The 21,104-nt window shown below is 38.3% G+C and overlaps 1 protein-coding gene across 1 annotated transcript in view; it reads left to right on the top strand.

Moving 5' to 3' along the window:
• Positions 1-1,929: 1,929 nt before the first annotated feature.
• parp4 (poly (ADP-ribose) polymerase family, member 4) overlaps positions 1,930-21,104 on the top strand; it is a 154,686-nt gene continuing 135,511 nt past the window's right edge. Inside the window, 6 exon segments of the mRNA XM_078546131.1 lie at positions 1,930-3,121; positions 5,651-5,837; positions 8,911-8,977; positions 9,459-9,537; positions 11,814-11,909; positions 14,357-14,515. Coding sequence (XP_078402257.1) covers positions 2,996-3,121; positions 5,651-5,837; positions 8,911-8,977; positions 9,459-9,537; positions 11,814-11,909; positions 14,357-14,515 — 714 coding nt within the window. The 5' untranslated portion in view covers positions 1,930-2,995.

The following is a 21,104-nucleotide window of genomic DNA, read 5'->3' as shown; positions in this document are numbered from 1 at the left end:
AACATAGATGTCCAGTTTTAAGCTGTTATAATCTGAATCTTCCCCGTTTAGTACAGTGGCAGTGCCACATAATGCTGAGGAGGTGTCCTCCTGTGAAGGCGGGACTTTGTCTCTATAACTTTGATGGTCACTCTTACCAATACTGGATAGATTTATGACAGTTTGGTAAAGATGGGGTCAAGCAGGGTTTTTCCTCATTTAGTTTCTGCACTACCTGCTGCAGGCCCAGTCTGGCAGCTATGTTTTTCAGGATTCGGTCAGTAGTGGTGCTACCAAGCTATTCTTGATAATGAACATTGAAGATCCCCATCCAGGATGCACTTTATGCCTTGCTACCCTCAACACTTCTAAATGGTGTTTAACACGGTTGAGTGCTGTCTCATGAGCTGAGGTAATAAGTAGGAGTTTTCCTTACCCATTTTTGACCTGATGTCATGAAACTTTATTGGGTCAGAGTCAATGTGGACTCCTACGGCCATCCCCTTCCGACTGTATACCACTGCTGCAACCTCAGGTGTGTCTGTCCTGCTGGTGGGGCAGGAGATACCCAGGAATGGTGATGGAGGAGTCTGGGACAATGGATATGATTTTGTAAAAGTTAGTTTGTCAGGCTAATGTGTGTTCTGTGACTTATCTCTATATTCCTTAACACCTTTGAATAAGAAGGTACATCAATCTACCACCCAGTCCTAGACTCCCCAAGCAAAAATAATTTCTCTCTATCTACCCTATCTTCTTCCTCCCTTTAATATCTAGAAAATGGATCAGATCACTGTTTTTATATTCCAGGGAATACAATCCTAGTTTGTGTAATCTCGCCTCATAATTTAACCCCTGGAGTCCAAATAAAGCAACAATGTACTCCCTCCAAGGCCAATGAATCCTTCCTAAGGTTAGATGTCTGGAAATGCTTTAGGTGTGGTCTAACCAGGGCGTCCTTTATATGAAGCATGATTTCTACCCACTTCTAGTCTTCTAGATATAGAGGTTAGCATTTCATTAGCTTTTTTGATTGTTTTCTGGACCTTGACATTTTAATGATCTGTGTACCTGGACCTCCAATGTTTCTAGTATTTTACCATTTAGAAATTATCCTGTTTACTCTTTTTAAGTCCAAAGTGGATGAACTCACATTTGCTTACATTGGGCAAATACTTTTCAATCATTTAACCTAACGATATGTCTTTGTAAAATTATGCTCCCATCTATATCACTTACAGCCTCTTATTGTGTCATCGGCAAATCTGGATGCTTGGCTTTCTATTGCATCATCTAAGTAATTAATAAATATGGTGAAATAGTTGAGGTACCAACACAGACCTTTACTTTACACTACTTGTCATATCCTGCCAGTTAGAGTACCTGTCCATTATCCCTACACTCCGTCTCCTTCTGCATCAATTTCCTAACTAGATCAATAATTTACCTTCAACTCAATCAGCTTCAACTTTAGCTAAAAGTCTCTCGTGGGACTTTATTAAATATCTCCTGGAAATCCATATAAGTAATACCCATAGAAATTCCCCTGTCCACTACTGCACTAATTTCTTCAAAAAATTCAATCATATTTGGCAGGCATGATCCTTTTACAAACCCATGCTTGTTCTCTCTGCTCAGCTGAAAATTTTCAAAGTGTTCAGTCATCCTATTTTTAGCTATAGACTCTAGTAATTTCTGGACAACGGATGATAGGCTAACTGGTCTGTAATTCCCTGGTTTTCCTCTCTTACCTTTCTTAATTAGTGGAATGAGTTAACTATGCATGTCCAAACTCCAGAAGTTGCTATCAGCCTCAGAAGAATAATGACAGCAAGTACTGGCGGTTTCACTGTCATTACTATCGCAAAATCTGGGCCAATGTATATTAATGATTTGGAAAAAGGGGTGATGAATAAAGGATTATCACAATTCAAATTCTAAAACTTTTAGAGTATGGCTATCTGCCTGTTGATGTCTCATGGAATTGCACAAGAGTACTCAAGGCCAAGTGTATCTTCAAGTGAAGTTGGTATACGAAATGGGGGATAGTTGGGACAGGGCTCTCTTAAAGTCATATATTATATTCATATTTTTGTATTTTCATTATAAATATCTATATCCACATTTAGAATGGAAACTGTCTATGTCAGCTTGTTATGTTGTAATAACATCCTCCTGCCAGTGTTGGTCCTCAGTTACAGAAGCATTATAGAAGTGATGTTTTGTGAAGAACGTAAGAGAAATGTCTCGAGAAAAACAACATAATTCACTTGTTTGTGACACCATGTTAAATATGGCATGTAGTTCTTTGTCCCAAATGGTGATGACCCCCATTTTAAGATTGCTTGTTGTATACATTGTTATATATATCCTTAGCTTTTGTTTGTTTAAATTGTGCAGTGACTCCCAAGACATAGGGGACATTGAATTTTGCACTCTTCTTTGAAGTCACTAAACAGTTTTTAAAGAAAGTTGCTTAACGTGCGTTAAGTTACGGTGATTTCATTATGAAATGATGCCAAGACCCTGTGCCTTAAGCAGTATCTTCTCCAGCCTTGATATCTAGCCAAGTTTTCAGTAACATGCCTAGGATAATGAACAGAACAAATTGTTGTCATATTTTACCTACTAGAGTTTTGCCTCCATAGGATCTCTCTTCCAAGTTTGATGAGTAAAATCATTTAATAGTTTAAAATTTATCGAGGACTAATTGGAGTAAATGTTAAGAAGCCAGTAGAAAGTTTAATTCTTCTAGTAGAACCTATTACCAAGTCGCGTCTTAAATTTAACTATATCTTCTGTGAACAAACTGCAATACCAAAAACTACTTCATGAAAAAAGTGTAATGTCACCTCATACTGTAAGTGCTTATCTGGTTTTAGAATAACAGATGACTTAAAAAAAAGACTGCTTTGTGAGTAAGTCACAATATTTTTGTTAAACTTTCTGTTACTGTTCAGTATTAAATAATTCCAAAGTACACTGAAACAAATTGTCTCACTTGGGCAGGAGTACCATGGCTGTATTCACTGACTGTGTGGTCGTTCTGACTGTGAAGGAATTGCTCATAAAAGAGAAAAACAAGTTGAAGACTGCTATTAAGAACAATGATGGAATAATTTCCTATCTGGTCAATCGACAGGTATGACTTTAGATTACCGCAAATGCTTGCCTGTACTAATATTAGCACTTGTTATGTACTTGTTGTGGAATAATCCTATTTTGACTGTACTTTTCGGGTATTTCATGCAAAATTGTATTTTGATTCAAATAGTTAATCAAAAGTCCAGCATAAAACTAATTTTGACCAATAATTCATAATTGCAGCTGTGTTAAATAATGCTTGCAGGTACATGATGTTTAGCCACATCAGAGTGGTAGTTATAATTTAGGAGTGGAATATTTATTTCTGCACCAGTTACATTATCCCCTGCTCAGTGTTGTGAGGTGTGGCCAACGGCAAAATGAGCGAATTTTCAGCACAAGAGCTAGCACCTCGGGTACAAAAGCTAGCACCTCGGGGACAGGCAGAGGATCCTGCGGGAAAAGGTTTTGTGTTTCCTTTAAGCATACATGAGGAAGGCAGCGGGAAACCACCTTATGTATTCTTTTTCCCTAGTCATGTTGCACATTGCAGTTGAAAATGGGAGGTTCTTGTGTGCAAATGAAGAAGAAAGTGCAGGACCATGGAGAAATGTGCAGAGAGCCTGCCGTTGGGCAGATCACCTATTACTACAATGTAGCAGAGGGAACATAGAGGAAGGCGATTAAAAATATGAAATTGTGACACGAAGCGATTACTGAAAAACAACTAGTTTCTTTCTTGCTACAAAATCTTTGTTGTTTCGAGCATGGTAAAGGTGGATTTTTTGTGATGTTAGTGCAAGGAAATTATAAAATCATAGAATGATACAATAAAGAAGCAGCCATTTGGCCTATCGTGCCTGTGCCAGCACTTTGAACGAGTTGTCCAATGGCTCCCACATCCATGCTATTTCCCCGTAACTTTGCAAATTTTCCTTTGAGTATTTATGCAATTTCCTTTTGAAAGTTGTTACTGAATTTGCTTGCACCTTTTCAGGCAGTGTATTCCAAGTCATAATGGCTCCTGTTGCTGCCAGTTCTTTTCCAGTTACCTTAAATCTGTGTCCTTGAGTTACCAACCCCTCTACCACCGGAAACCGTTCTCCTTATTTACTCCATCAAAACCTTTCAAGGTTTTCAATACCTCTATCAAATCTCTCCTTAACCCTCTCTGCTGTAAAGAGAACAACCCCTGCATCTCTAGTCTCTCCACGTAACTGAAATATATCTTCCTTGTTACCATTATAGTAAATCCCCTCTCCATCCTATCTAAGATCTTGTCATCCTTCCTACAGTGTGGTGCTCAGAATTGGACATAATTCTCCAGCTGGACACTAACCAGTGTTTTACAAAGGTTTGTCATAACTATTTTGCTTTTGTATTCTGTGCCCCTATAAAGCCAAGGGTCCTGTACATCTTTTTAACAGCCTTCTCAACTTGTTTTGCTGCCTTCAAAGACTCGTGCACGTACATTCTAGAAGCCTCTGTTCTCGTACCTCCCCTGTACCAGCATCCTACAGTCAATGTTTTTAATCTGGTACATAAGCATTAATTCTGTATGTAGAACGATGGCTTGCTAACAAATAGATTTCCCCAAGCCAGAGAGCAGTGAATACCCATTTCACAACTGTTTTATGCTGTAGTCCATGGAGTGGTTCTTGTTAGCTCCACCCGTGTCAAGATATGAAATAGAAACAGAAAATGCTGGAAACACAGCTGGTCTGGCAGCATCTGTGGATAGGGAAACAGAGTTAAAGGGCTGGATTTAATGCTGCCTGTCATGGTGGGAAACATGGCGACCGGGCCCACTTAATCTCTGGAGAGGTTCCTCGCAATCTTCTGGCAGAGGCAAAACCTCCCTCATTTATGTCAGAGGGCAGAAGGGGCTAACGTAGGATTCTCGGCTGCCGGCGGCGGAATGTCAATTAGGGTCATTAATGAGCCTATTGACACTATTATCCCTGAGCCCACTGTAGTTTAATGCTGACTTAGGGATTTCCCAGCTTTCCCACGCCCTCTGAAGAGTACCCAGCAAATCCTGTCGGGTTTGCCAGTGACATCCCAGGTAGTCAGGAACTCTGTATCCAATTGAGGTGGGGTGGGGTGGGGGTGTTGGGGGGATTGCAAGCACTGAAAGCCACAACTCTATCTTGCCTCCGACCCCACCCACCAGTTCTCAACCATGGGCGAGAACCCTGTTGGTCCGACAGATTCCCAGCCAACATTTATGGTTAATGATCTTTCATCAGAACTGGATATGAATGCTTGTTCAGATGTAACCATATAATTTTATTCCATAATGCATATGTACACATGAAAATATGTTCCAATTTCCATCATACGTGCAATGTAAGTGGTAACTGTGACAATACTTCCCCCATGTTCACCCCCCCACCAGCCCCCTGGTGAAATTGCCTAATAATTCACAAATCAAGCAACCACAGAAAATGTAGTATTGATGATTTAATGGAAGGCAAGTTATCTTGTGACTGAAATATTCTTGAAACCTTGATAGCTTAATGGACTGGTCATGATTATTTCCAAATATAATTGCTTCAGAAAACAGTCTTTTTCTTTAATTTTACAGTGTACTCACGTTGTCGCATCTGAACTCAATTCCGTGAGTTCTTGCAGACTGAAAGCCATCCAGAAATATAATATTCATGTTGTAAATCTTGATTATATACCTAGCTGCATTAAAGAAGGTAAACTTTTGAATGTCAGCTGCTACAAACCATGCAAACCAACACCTTGTACAAATGATAATGGCAATGGTAGGTGCACTGTGAAAAGTGGACTGTAACTCTGTCATATGACTATTTATATGGGTATTAAACTGGTAAAAAGAATGAATAAGTAGCTCGTGGGGCAAAGTTGCAACCAATGTCTGGGACCGTTGGGAATTTTGCAACCAATGTTTCACCAAGGCTGAACTCAGCATTTTAGGTTCCTGGAGCTCCTCTCAATTCAATATACAATTCAAACACTTCACAAGTTGCACAAATATTTCAAATTTTGTGAGATCTGTTTGCAATGTTCCCTATAAAATTTAGTCGTTCTGCACATCCCATTTTTTTCAGTGTGCAACCCTTTAAATTTCTTTGTGCAGCTGTGCTAATGCATTATTTTTCAAAGAACAAAGCGTGTTCAAGGCTGCTGTATCATCGTGCACTCACACAGCCTAGCAGGAACATTGTCTGTATGCTCTGCCTTCTTGGGTGCCTAGTACCTCATGACCTGGTATATTATGATTGAACATGGGGCTGATCAACTCCCTGCTCCCTCAAAGATGTAAACATTTTTATTAGCCTAAAATCTCCGGTTTATGCCATTTCTATTATATATACCTACACATTGTTTTGAAAGGCTGGAGAAAGCAAGTGACTTTGAGAGCCATGTACATGTAGAAGAGAATATATGAGTAGGATTTGTATACGTGTAACAGCACAAGTATGAGAGTTGTGCACATGCAAAAAGGAATGAGCCCTGCGCCTCCTGAGAATGCAAGGACATTGAGTAATTGCAAAGGAGTGAGAGTGCTATGTGTCTGAGAATAAGTACAAATAACTTGTTTGAGTGCAAGGTATATATGCAAGAGTAAATAATAATGCTGTGTGTGTGTAGAATAGTGCCATGTGTATGAGAATGGGAGCCCTGTATATATGAGAGCATGTTAATAGTTTGAAGTTGCTTAAAGACCTGTTGATTTTCAATGCTATGTTCTGAACTGTAAAATAATCCTGTAGAAGGAACTTGCTCAGATGCTGATTACCTGAACAATAATAAGGTTAATGAAACACTAAAGAGAATGAGTTGTTTATAGACTGGACAGAAGTGTACAGTGATGCCCCTGGAGGTCAGTATTAGGACCATTGTTCTTTTTGATACATATTAATAACCTGGCCTTGGGTGTAATTTCAAAGTTTTCCAGATAATGCAAAGCTTGGAAATGTAGTAACTAGTGAGAAAGATAGTAGAAGACCTCAGGAGGATATAGGCAGACTGGTGAAATGGCAAGTGAAATTTAATATAGAAGTGTATTAATTATGTATTTTGGAAGAAAAAATCAGGCAATATAAGTTAAATGGGGCAATTTTAAAGTGGGTGCAGAAACAAAACGACCATTGAATGTGGCGGGATAACTTGATACGGCTGATTTTTTTAAGGAAGAGAATCCTTGGCTTTGCAAATATCAGCATAGAATACAAAAGCAAGCAGTTCTTCTAAGCATGAATAAATCATTAGTTAGACTTCAACAAGAGCATTGTATCCAAGTCTAGCTACTTTAGGAAAGATGTTGAGGCATTGGAGAGTGCAGAGGAAATTTACTGGAATGATGCCAGAGATTTCACTTATGTGAAAAGGCTAGAGAAAATGGATTATTTTCCATTTAAAATGACTTGCACTTAGAAAGTGCCTTTCACAACCTCAGGATGTCTCAAAGCACTTTACAGCCAATAAAGTACTTTTCTTTTTGCAGTGTAGTCACAGTTGTAATGTAGGAAACATGGCAGCCAATGTGCACACAACAGGCTCCGACAAACAGCAATGTAGTAATGACCAGATAATCTGTTTTGGGGATGTTGGTTGAGAGGTAAAAATTGACCAGGATACCAGGAATAATTCTAATGCCCTTCTTCAAAATAATGCTGTGGGTCTTTTATGTTGACCTGAGAAAGCAGACAGGGCCTCAGTGTGACATAATTGAACTATATGTACAAGATAGGCTGCATAATGATTTTTATACATCTAATTCAGTATTTCATACAAATTGTTTGTCACGACAATTTCAGTAGCCATTGATGTGGATTCCCATTTCCTTGGAACAATGTCAAATAATTCAGTGGTGAAAGTGCACTAAGAAAATACAATTCAGATCCTCAGTGTAGCCCATGTATCTATTTACGGTTTCTATTTGCTTTTCATTCTGCCTTTGTAAAATTGGCCTCTTCTTTAATATCAGTTAATACATTGAAATTACTATCTCCTATTTTTCTGAAAGTTTGGCCTAATGATAGTAGTCTTGCCTTTGTGCCAGAAAGTTGTGAATTTAAGTCCCATCCCAGGAATTTGTGCACATAATCTAGGTTGACATGTCAGTGCACTACTGAGTGAGAGCTGCAGTGTTGGAAGTGCTGCCTTTCTGTTGAGATATTAAAGCAAAGCTTGGTTGGACATAAAACATACCTTGGCACTGTTTGAAGATAAGCAGGGGGCGTTCTTTCCGTTGCTTGTTCAGCATTTATCAATTACTTAAAACCTCCAAAAACAGATAGCTGGTCACTCATCCCATTGTTATTTGTGGGATCTTATTGGGCAAATTGTCTATGCACTTGCCTACGCAACGGTGACGAGACAGTCCAATCCCCTACTTTATAAAACTCATAAATAGTATGTAAATGATTGAGAATTTAAAGAATTTAACCTAACAACATATGATCCATGGACTTTAATACAAAATGCAGAGTGTAGTAGACCTTTTCTATTCTGCAAATTAAAGAGACCTGCATTTTTCAATATTTTGTAATTATTCTTATGCTGAAATGATCATAATTGTGCAACCCTTTCATTATTATACTTTTTTATTTTAATGATTGTCTATAACTATGTCATAAATTACAATTGCTTATTTTATTTGTATTGTCATCACAGTTCAGCACTTGTTGCCATGATGATTTTTCAATAAATCGATTATCGATTTGTCTATCTACACTTCAAAAGCAATTCATTGCTTTTGAGGCGTCTTGAGGATGTGAAAACAGCTATGTAAATGAAAACTCTTCATTTATGTTCCTGAAAAAGTGTTGTTAAATATAAATGTTTTTTTCTGAAAATTCACATTAACAGCAAGAGAGATGCAACTAAATATTGAAATTCCACAAGAGGAGATGCAAAACAATGCAGAAAACTTTAGGTATGTTACTATTTGTTATTAATAAAATCTATGTTGAGAATATAATTTTAAGTAAATTATTTATTCTTCCTTTTAATCCCTTTTTATGTCTGCATGGTGCACCATCCCTATCCAAGAATAAACAGATGATATGCTCTCAACTGTACTTGAGTCTCTATTGGTGCTACAGTACAATTGGCCACTAAGTAGTGCCCAAGAGCAGTATGGAGAAAGCCTCCTGCTAAAACTTTTCCTGCTTCATTGCAAGGAAACAGTGTCTCCCAATAATTTCATAGCTGAAACCAGTAATTCATTTCTGGGGAATTGTGGGTGTGAGTCTGCATTAAATCACTCTGTCCTCCTAGTGCTAGTATTCCAGTGTACTATATCGCCACATTATTTAGTAAAAGTGTTAATTTCAACAATGGAGAGTAATTAATCAGTACATATTCATTGTTTATGTACTGCATAGATAATCTAACGTTTATTTTTTTCTTCACAGATTTATTTCTGCACATGACAGCAATATTCTTCCTTTTCCACCAGATTTTGAGGTGGTAAAGCATTCCATATTGGAAAAGGTTTGCTGCCCATTAGTTCATTTCATTTAGATTTTGTTTTCCATTTTTTCATTCATTTCCTTCTATGCTTGCTCTTTTTTTTTTACAGATCTTTTATTGGCTGGGAATGATAGACAAACTTATGTAGGTAGTATGTACTGCACAGTCTGTACAGCGCAAAGGCTACAGTGTGAAGTAATATGCTTTGGATTTTAGAATCAGTTGAAAAACATTGGGTGTGATTACTCCTGCATGATAGACCAATGACTTTAGCTCATTCACTCAGTCTCAAGTTATTTGAGAATGTCTGAAGTGAGCTGCCAAAACAAAAAAGTTGTGGTATATGTTTAACTGCAAACTTGACTAACGGTGCAGTATGTTGAGACGCAGGTTAAAATATGTAACCCTCTGCTAAATCACAGCTTTGCGATGTGAAAGCAGAGAGCAGAGAAGGGAACTATACCAAAGAAAGAAAGAAAATAAGAAATGGCCATCTCCAGGCAACTTGATCAAGCTGCATTGGCATAGTCTAGGGAGTATGTTGCTTGTATGACTTCTCGGTTGCAGATGGTACATGGTAAGAGAAAGAGAGAGATGTTAATACTTAAATTTTATTTGCATGCTGTCATATAATTTGAGTTTTAATTGCTGGTTTGTGCCACCATTTGCAGCCTCTGGGAATCAAACAGTGTAACATTTATCTCAAAATTGTACCACCACACAGAAGTGGGGCCTATTAGATTTGATTGATTTAAAAATATATTTGCCATACAAACATTATACCTGTTTTTACACTGCTGTAACTCTGGGATTTTACTATAGCATACAGCCTATATTTCAGCAGTGATTTAGGGCATGGGCTGTTTTCAAGAATCACAATGAAAAAACAACCATTACATTTTTTTCTATTATGTAGTTGACACTTCAAAAGGCTCTTAAACAATATAAAATCCATTGCATTTCTACCTCTCTTCATCTCTGAAGAAGAGTCATACGGACTCAAAACGTTAACTCTGTTTCTCTCTCCATAGATGCTGCCAGACCTGCTGAGTTTTTTTCAGCATTTTCTGTTTTTATATTGCTTTCTAGAAGTTGGGTCAGGACTCTTTTTGAAGTGTCTTTGCAGGGATTCCATGATTGTTTTAAAAAAAAGTGTCAGCTGGTAAATAAAAGTGCAGTAAAACATAGAATGCTGAATTTTCAGAACAGTGCTTTCGGATGGACAAAAGCTTAATAACCTCATGAGATGCCTGTGATTCCCTAAGATCTAACATCACAATTTATGTACTGATGCCTTACCTTAGACTCTTTAAATTGTACATCAGCATGTCTGTTATATTGTCTTATGTTGCACCTTTGGTATGCCAACATTCAATAGCTATGTTATCGAAACATTTTTACATTCAGAATGGTTTAGTGGCCCATTAGTTGCTTTAGAATTGTTAAAGATTCAGTATTGTAGTTACTTTTAATTGGTGCTAATGAAATCACATTCCCATGGAGTGCACACTTGCACACAGTTCATTGATGTAATTTTAGTTCTGGTTTATTAATATCAGAGAGATGTTTTTATTGAAATGGCACTGAATGCTACTCAGCACAAGAAATACTTTAAAGGGCATGCTTGGAAGCATGCAATCCACCCACCTGCACTCAGACTTTGCAAACAATCAGCAGGAGCTGGTAAATTCTATTAACACTTAATTTCCTGGATCACACTCCACACCCACATTGTGCAGGCAGAATTGTCCCTACTATTGGCCTTTTGTTCACTTACAAACAAAATCAATTCCAACGGTTAAGAATTTAAAAACTATAAAATTTCACTGGTTTGGCTAAAATTTACAAGCTACTAAATGACTTGCTAGCTTGTGGAAGCTGGAGGTTCTTCCAAACACTAAACCAATAAGACATCTTGCACACACCTACATTTTTTCCTATTTCACTTTTTATATAGCAGATACAAATCTGTTTTTAATCTTTGCCTTGTTTTATATAGAATGGCCAGCATCTCTTTAAACTTTGTTAATTATGCATAGTTCATCATTAATAAAGAGCAAAGATGATTTTTTGACTAGACATGCTACATACAGTGAATATTAACAGGAAAAGACTCAAACAAAATTATATGTATTTCATCCAGGTTTGTGTGCCCTTCAGTTCACTCTAAACCTCAAGATAGTCAGTACAACAAATGTTTAATGTTTAGCTTTGTCATAGGATATTAATCTATTTTCCACGACCAGATGTTTAGCAAGCTATTAATTTACTAACACAGTGTTTACATTTGCTATTAGAATGAAAACGGAGCTGGTGAAATGGTAGTGGTTGAATTGCAAGTTTCTCAGAAAAATGGCAAGTTTCCTTTTCGAATATCTTCTCACTTTGAACAGGTCAGTAACTTTGCTATGTGAATGTGAGAGTTTCTTGAGTGAACAATGCAAATCCAGCATCTCTGTCATGAGTGTTCTTATCATTTTGTTATGGTTACGTATACACTGAAAAATGTTGCTGTTATGACAAATATTTTAGAGGTAATGTTCAGGGAAGATTGTTGTTGTGCAAGTAAGGTGACTAAAATGCTGGGCTTTAGCGGTTGCTAGAACACCTAAGAGAAAATGGTTTAATAGAGTCAGAATAGAAGAGATGGAGCCATAAAACAGCAGTTGGGCTTACTTAACTGGGGAACTGGAGATGTGATGTCTATGCTGCTTGCATAGATGTGCAGCCCAGTGAGATGTTTTGTATTGGGTGTTAGAGCTAAATTAGTTTAAAAGCAATCAGTGAACCCTGAAAGGCTACAACATCATGGGGATATGTGGAGCTTATGAATGTTCTCTGGTTTAAATTTATCTGTGTTTGCTGGGAGAGGGGTTTAGTTGTAGTTTGGACCGAATGTGGTTTGCAGCTCGCAGAGAAGCCCTGGGGCTGTTAGCGACTCCAGGCAGTTAGGGCTCAGAAGTCCTGGGAGCAGAAAAGGCGGCAGAAGGTCACTGGTTCCAAGCTGGGGGTAATTAGGGTTCAGAAAAGTCCTGGGAGCCATTTATAGCTCGGTGCAGCCAGGAGATTGGAGTTCGGAGAAACCCGGGGGGGGGCAGTCCCAGCTTAGTGAAGCTAGCGGTGTGTGAAAGAGTTGGAAGTATGCCGGTAATTAGAGGCAGGAGTGCAGCATTGTGAATCCTGTGGAAAGCAGTCTCCGGAAGAGAGATTAAACCATCAAGAGGTGAGCAGTCGTTGAGGCAGTCCAAGTTGTTAACAGAATCCAAGCCAATTGATGAAGCAGAAACCAAGACATAGAGCTTTTCTTTATTGAGAGAGTTTATTGACTTGTTCAGTCTCATAGCTCACAAATATTGCAAATATTTATTCACTCCATAAATTCACATAGCACTTCTTGAAGTTCTCAGTCATCTGCAACCCTTGAAAATATGCCCTGTACACCAAAGTTCAGGTTGTTAACATGTATCAAAATTGTAGCAGGAAAAAATCAACTCCTGCAGTGGTTCAAGAAGTGGCTCACTACCACCTTTTCAAGGACAATTAGGGATGGGCAATAAATGCTGGGCTTAACAGTAGCTTTCACGACCCATGAATGAATGAAAATAAACTTCTTGCCAGAAGGAAATTACTTTAGTAATTAAGGTAAATGACTAGGTTTTGCTGTAGGTTTGCTATAGATTTTACAGCTCACCACTCATTCAATCTTGATCAATCATCAGGAAATGCTATGTGAATTTATGGAGTGAATAAATATTTGCAATACAAAATGATTCCTAAACTCGAAATGAAAATCAGCATCATGTGTTCTGTCTGTTAAGAGATATTTTTAGTTGATCAGAATATTTCTCCATATCGACCTACCATTTTGGGTCTCTGTATCTTGATGTGCTCCAATAATGCAAATTATGGAACTATCCCATTGGTATCTTGGAATTTTAAACCAACCTAGAGATTAGTCTGGAAATACACAAACTGTAATAATTAGCTATTATTGACTAGATGTTCATATTCCAGCCAGAGACACATCCAGATTAGTTTCCGGGTTGTTACAAAGCACCAACTCTTAGCAAAAACAAACCCAGTATTTTGTGTTCCTACCCTGGTAGCCCCTGAAACATTGTTCACCAGAGGAGCATGTGTTGATTTCCCATCATGATTAAGAGATGCACTGCTGAAGTTTTTAAAAATAATACTGAAATAATCATACCTAATTTTATGTTCAAAATATTGCCCACTGGGAATAATGTTCACTTTTTAGATAATGGTAGGAACTTGAATTTATATTGCATCTTCAAAACAGAAAAATTGCATCATAGAGGTGTAATAAAATAAAACTGATATCATCAAAAAAAATTCCCCTTTTAAATGATGGGTTGTTGTGGGGCAATCAATCATCCTCACTCTGACACACTTTTCATGAGTGAACTATGTGAATTTTAAGCAGTGACTGCAAGGAAATGTTTGAAGAAGAATGGAGGGGAAAGAATTACTGCTGTCTTTTGAATAATAACTACAAACCAATTTAAATCTACCCGGAGAGAAACTCACAAAGTATGAGACCTCTGGGTGTTGTTATATTGACGTTGACTTTTTTTCATTTTCAAGCCATTCTTTTAAACTTAGTTTTGTACAACTTTTTACCTAACTTAAATTATATTTATCAGATGTTTTGCTATATGTACTACGATGTTATTTACTTCATGAAATGTCTTTACTTGTTTTCTACTCTAGGTCTAATCTGTGAACTAAGCAATAGATGAAGTAATTAAATCTTTTTGACATAAATGTGGGGAATTACATCTGTTTTATAAAATTTTAAAAATTCATTTGTATACACTAGAGCCAGCAGCAGCAGAAACAGTTCATTTTCACCTCAAATGCTGAGGAAGCTGAAGAAGCCTATGACTGGTGTATAAAGAAACTAGTGGCAAAGGAATTCACAGTGAAAATTAATGATCTGTCTGCTGTGCTGCACTTAACTTCTGAGAAGTTGCAACAGGTCAGTATAGTGTTTACATTCTAAGAATATGGACTTTCTCCTGAACATTATGACATACAGCAATATGCTTTTGTAAAGCATGTATCAGTACTGCATGGTGAAAAAGGTACTTAAAGCAGCATTATGTCTTACTTAATACAAATATGTATGGTCAGGAAAGGATTTTAGTATTCCATCTGGCAAATCCCAAAATTCAGAAAATGCCTTCCAGTCGCTTCTTTTGCCAAAGAAAAGTCTTAGCTCCCTGTTGAATTTGCTTGCATTATCCACCTCTCCTAGCTTCTTGGGTGGTCCATTCCAAGCACTTCTGTGTGAATTAGTACTCCCTGTTTGCAAAGTTGATGGCTCTGTCCAATAATTTATTATTGCTGTTTGCATATACTTCTAAAATCATGACCAATTCAAAAAGGTCTCCAATGGCCTATTGTCTCTGATGTAAACATTTCCTCGGTCTCCCTTAGTGGCTCAGATGCCCAAATCTGGTATAATATATACCTTTCTTCCCTACTTAGCTCTATATCTGTCTCAATACCAGGTTGACATTTCTGTAGTATGGTATCCTGAACTGAATGAACTGTATATGTAGAGATTGAATCGTGGGTCTGTTCAAGCTCACTATTATCTTCCTAAGACTCATGTTCTATACCTCAGGTTATGTATCCTAATATTATCAGGAAATTTGGATACATGGCTTTCTATCCTATTATCAAAGCTGCTAATGAACACAGTAAACTGTCGAGACCCCGACAGGGACCCTACTAACATCCTATTAATTAGAGTGCCTGTCCATTGTCCCTGCTCTCTCTCTCCTTCTGCTGAGCCAATTTCCAGATCAGGTCAATAATTTGCTTTCAATTCCAAGAGCTTCAACTTTAGTTAATAGTCTCTCATGAGGAACTTTATCAAATGTCTAAAATTTCACCAACGTTTCTAAATCTGGGTCAACATATTCTCAGTTTCAAAAAAATGTCTCTTCTTTAAATATGGATGTAGATCTTTCTGATTTTTTTTTTCCATAGAATGGCAAATAGGGTTTCAAAACAATCAGCACTGTCTTTAAATTAAAGCCAAAGTGATATAGGAGCCAAGGGCATTTATATAGTAGAGGCAGCCAGGGAAGGTGACTGTTGAGGTGTATTTGTTAGGTTCTGCCGACATGAAACAGAAACCCAACACTATATATTTAAAAACCTTATCCTTATTGCTATCTCATATTTTTAAACTGGAATTTTCTGCTGAATAAAGACAATTAAGACTCTCTGTCTGAGAGTTATCCCCAGCAGTCTCCAGAACAAAAGAATTCTCATCTCAATTTCAGGAATGTCACACCTTGTTATGCCTAAGGAGCAAAAAATAGACAACCTAGGACTGTTGAAACCATTTCAAAGGGAGCTACAGGAATGCCATTTGCGTTTGATAAGCCGACCTGGCATGTGAAGTCAGTGGGTCTACAGAGACAGCGACTTCCCAAATGCCAGATCCTCAACGTAAACGGCACCCCTTAAAACCCATAATGGTTGAGACATTATCAGTCTTGAAAACAAAGCCAATTGCAGACGTGGGATAAACATCCCTTTTGAAGTCATTGTGGAGGAGGAAGGTCACATGACCCAAGACTGTGGCCCTTGGAGCACTTTAATATTACGGTTCTGAGCTGCACACCCAGTTTGCTATTTTGCCATCCAACTGGCAAGCCACATAGCCGGCTCTCTCCAGCCAGGACAACTGGCCCATCTAACCAGATTCTGCTGGAAGATTTTGTACCATCACCTATAGGGCCGACCCAATCTGTGTGTGCTTGCTTCATCTTGTGACAGCAACACCACCTGAAGAGCGAATCTTACAACACCGAACTTCAAACGCCTACGAGAAAGAATTCCTCATTGGACTCTGACTTTGGGACTCTGGAATTCACGTGAACCAATATTCAGTTTTTCTGTGGTCTTTGTACTGTTAACCTCCTTTTCTTTATCCGCCTTTACTGCATGAATGCACGGATTTTGAATGTGTGAAATAAAGTACCCATCTGAGTTAATCCTAATTCGAGTTTGCTGTGGATTATTAGTAAAATTGGATCACATAAAAATTTGAGGGGTTGGGAAAAAATACACCACCACTTATTCTTTAAAACAAACTAATTGAAAACACATTTTGTTTATGGACAGTGATAAGAGGAAAACAGTACTGTTTAAACATGCTGCTCTAAGAAACTATCTCGAAAGTATTGTAAGAACTTCTCATCCAAGCGACTACTGCCAATCTGATTTTTCCAGTTTATGTGTAGATTAAAATCACCCATGATTATTGCCATCCCTTTATCACAAGCACCCAATATTTTCTCTTCAATACTTTGCCCTACACTGTGGCTACTGTTAGGGGGCCTGTAGACCACTCCCACCAATGACTTTTCCCCCCTACTATGCCTCATCTCCACCCAAACCAATTCTACATCCTGATCTGAACCAAGATCATCTCTAACAATTGCACCAATGACCCCTTTGATTAACAGTGCTACAGAGAAGAAATTCCTCCTCATCTCTGTCTTAAATGGGCAACCCCTTACACTGAGATTATACCTTCTGGTCCTAGACTCTCCCACAGGGGGAAACAACCTCTCAGCATCTATCCTGTCAAGCCCCCTAAGAATCTTATATGTTTCAATAAGGTCACCTCTCATTCTTCTAAACTCCAATGAGTACAGGCCCAACCGACTCAACCTCTCCTCATAAGAAAATCCCTCCCTACCCGGGGATCAACCCTAGTGAACCTTCTCTGGACTGCCTCCAATGCCAGTATATCTTTCCTTAGATAAGGGGACAAAAACTGTTCACAGTATTCTAGGTGCGGTCTAACTAATGCCTTGTATAGTTTTAGCAAGACTTCCATATTTTTATACTCCATTCCCTTTGAAATAACATTCTATTTGCCTTCCCTATTACCTGCTGAACTTGTAAGCTAACCTTTTGGGGTTCATGCATGAGGACCCCCAAATCCCTTTGTGCTCCAGCTTTCTGTGGTCTTTCTCCACTTAAGTAATGTTCAGCTCCCCTATTCTTCCTGCCAAAGTGCATAACCTCACATTTTCCCAAGTTATATTCCATCTGTCAAGTTTTTGCCCACTCACTTAACCTGTCTATACCCGTCTGTAGACACTTCGTGTCATCCTCACCACTTGCCTTCCCACCTGTTTTTGTGTCATCCGCAAACCTCACGATAGTACATTCACTTCCCTCATCTAAGTCATTAATATATATTGTAAATAATTGTGACCCCAGCACTGATCCCTAAGGCACTCCACGAGTTACAGGTTGCCATCCTGAAAATGCCCCCCTTATCCCAACTCTCTGTCTTCGATTACTTAGCCAATCCTCTATCCATGCTAATATACTACCCGAACACCATGGGCTCTTATCTTATTAAGTAGCCTTATGTGCGGTACCTTATCAAACGCCTTTTGGAAATCCAGATATATTACATATACTGGTTCCCCTATATCTATCTTGCTTGTTACCTCGCTTCTTAGAAAGAATTCTAATAAATTTGTCAGGCATGAGTTCCCTTTCATGAAACAATGTTGACTGTGCTTGATTATATTATGCTTTTCTAAACGCTTTGCTATTAAATCCTTTATAATTGACTGACATTTTCTCAATGATGGATGTTAAGCTAACTGGCCTATAGTTACTTGTTTTTTGTCCCCCTCTCTTTTTGAATAAGGATGTTACATTGACAGTTTTCCAATCTTCTAGGACTTATCCAGAATCTAAGGATTCTTGGAAGATTACTACCAGTGCATCCACTATTTGTGTAGCTACTTCCTTTAATATCCTAGGATGCGATCCATCAGGTTCCAGGGGACTTATCAGCCTTTAGCCCCATTAGTTTCCCTAGTACTTTTTTTCTAGTGATAGCATTGTATTTATTTCCTTCCCCCCCACCTCCCCCCCCCAACCTTTTGCCCCTTGATTATTTAGTATTTTTGGGATGCTATTAGCGTCTTCTACTGTGAAGACTGATGCAAATTATTTATTCAACTCCTCTGCTGTTTCCTGTTTCCCCATAATTATTTCCCCAGCCTCATTCTCTAAGGGGCCTGCGTTCACTTTGGCCTCTCTCTTCCTTTTTATATATTTAAAAAAGCCCTTACTGTCCGTTTTTATATTACTTGCTAGTTTACCCTCAAAGTTTATTTTCTCGCTCTTTATTATTTTTTTGGTCATCTTTTGTTGGTTTTTAAAACTTTCCCAATCATCTGGCTTACCATTAATCTTTGTCGTGTTGCATGTTTTTTCTTTCAATTTGATACTATCCTTAACTTCCTTGGTTAACCATGGTTGGTTTATCCCCTTCCTAGAATCCTTCTTTCTCACTGGGATATACCTTTGTTGTGAGTCATGAATTATTTTCTTAAATGCCTGCCATTGTTCATCAACCATCTTTTCTGCTAAACTCCTTTCCCAGTCCACTCCAGCCAACTCTGTCCTCATTCCTTTGTAATTACCCTTATTTAGGTTTAGCACAGTTGTTTACAACCCAAGTTTCTCGCTCTCAAACTGAATGCTAAATTCTACTATGTTATGGTCACTGTTTCCTATGGGATCTTTCACTCTGAGATAATTTATTAAACCTGCCTCATTACACGTTCAGATTCAAAATAGCCTGATCCCTGGTTGGATCCACAACATATTGTTCTAGGAAACTGTCCCGAATACACCCTGTGAACTCTTGCTCATGTCTACCTCTGCCAATTTGATTTTCCCAATCTACATGAAGATTAAAGTCACCCATGATTAATGTACTGCCTTTTTCACATGCGCTCATGATCTCCTATTTATTCTCTGTCCTACAGTATAGCTACTTTTAGGGGGCCTATAGACTACTCCCACCAGTGTCTTCTTCCCCTTGTTATTTCTTACCTCCACCCATATGGATTCTACATCTTCTGATCCAAGATCATTTCTTGCTATCAAACTTATTCCATCTCATACTAACAAAGCTACCCCACCACCCTTTCCTTTCTACCTGTCCTTTCAAAAAGTCACATACGCCTGAATATTTAGTTCCCAGCTTTGATCTCCTTGTAACCACGTCTCTGTAATGGCTATAAGATCATATCTATTAACCCCTGTTTGTGCTGTTAATTTTTTTATTTTGTTCCAAATACTATGTACATTTAAGTAAAGAGCCATTAATTTCGCCTTTTTACCATTTTTTCCCCCTTTGACCCTATTTGCTGCTGTGTTTTTGTTTGTACACTCTGTCCCTTCCTGTCACACTCTGGGTATCATTACTTAAATAGCTGCCCTGCAAAGCTGCCATATCCTTTTGCTTTGTTAGCCTACGTATCCCCTCTCCAGAACCCTCCCCCTGCTTCCCCATTTAGTTTAAAGCCCTCTCTACAGCCCCAGTTATTCGATTCACCAGGACACTGATCTCAGCATGGTTCAAGTGAAGCCCATCCTGATTATATACTTAAAAAGAGAAAATTTGCAGGGCTGTGGGGAAGGAGCAAAGGAATAGGCTGAATTTTCAAAGAGTTGGCAAAGACCCAAGTGACCAAATGGCCTCCTTGCTGTGAGAGCCTACAAATTCAAATCTCTTCTAAAGCACTGTTTTCTTTAAGACTTATTGAAAAAAGCTAGCCAAGCACATCCATGTGTGCACCCTTTAAAATGTTTTTGCATGTCCAGGTGCATTCAGTATTTAAATGGAACAAGGCCTACTCGGAACCTTCCTGGTTGCTGCACAGTAATACACATACACAGTTTAGCAGTTTGGCCACGGTTTGATCTGAAGGCTATGAAATACAAAATAATATATGTCTGATTGCACTGATCTAAAGATAAGATGAATAATTTGCAGATCTCAGTCTGATTTATTGCAGCAAATCATACCTTTTCATCTGTTACAAAAACAAAATATGCTGGAATGTTGTTGTTCACCTCTGACCATTTGTATATAATGTTACTGCTGGAATTCTAATACAGCTAATAATGTTGACTGCATTCTTCTGGAATTTGTACAATAAAGGACTCTTTTTAAGTGAGAATTGAGCTGGTATTTTACCTTTACTGTACAGATGCTGTGAAAGAAGTAACTAAGTACTGTAGGCATAATGGATTAGGCTGGCGGTGCAGTTACAAGACCTTACATGTTTGGAATTTGTGATGGCCCAAAAACAGACTAAAACAGTGGAGTGTGAATAATGGAAGTGAATTTCCTTGGGCCTTCTCCCACTCCACTGCCATAACTTCAGCAGAAACCTTATTTATATGCATTAATGCATTTTTTGCACATAATGGCAGCGATGTGGAAAAAGTTCTGAGGAAATTCACCATTTAAAACATTGAACAGTATCATCACTAGAATTTCCTGATGACTTAAAATACACCTCCTCCCCATCACCGCCCACCCCCCTCCCCCCCACTGGACAATTGATTTATTTCTATGTTTCAGTCTGATAAAGTAATGGAATTGGGTAACAATATTAATACTTAATAGGGGAAGTGGTGAGGATGACATAAAGAGTCTACAGAGGGATATAGACAGGTTAAGTGAGTGGACAAAAACTTGGCAGATAGAATATAAC

Source organism: Cetorhinus maximus, chromosome 7, assembly GCF_964194155.1.
Source record: "Cetorhinus maximus chromosome 7, sCetMax3.hap1.1, whole genome shotgun sequence".
Classification (NCBI taxonomy): Eukaryota; Metazoa; Chordata; class Chondrichthyes; order Lamniformes; family Cetorhinidae; genus Cetorhinus; species Cetorhinus maximus.
Note: the sequence above shows the minus strand (reverse complement) of the source record. Positions and strands in the feature narration are given on the sequence as shown.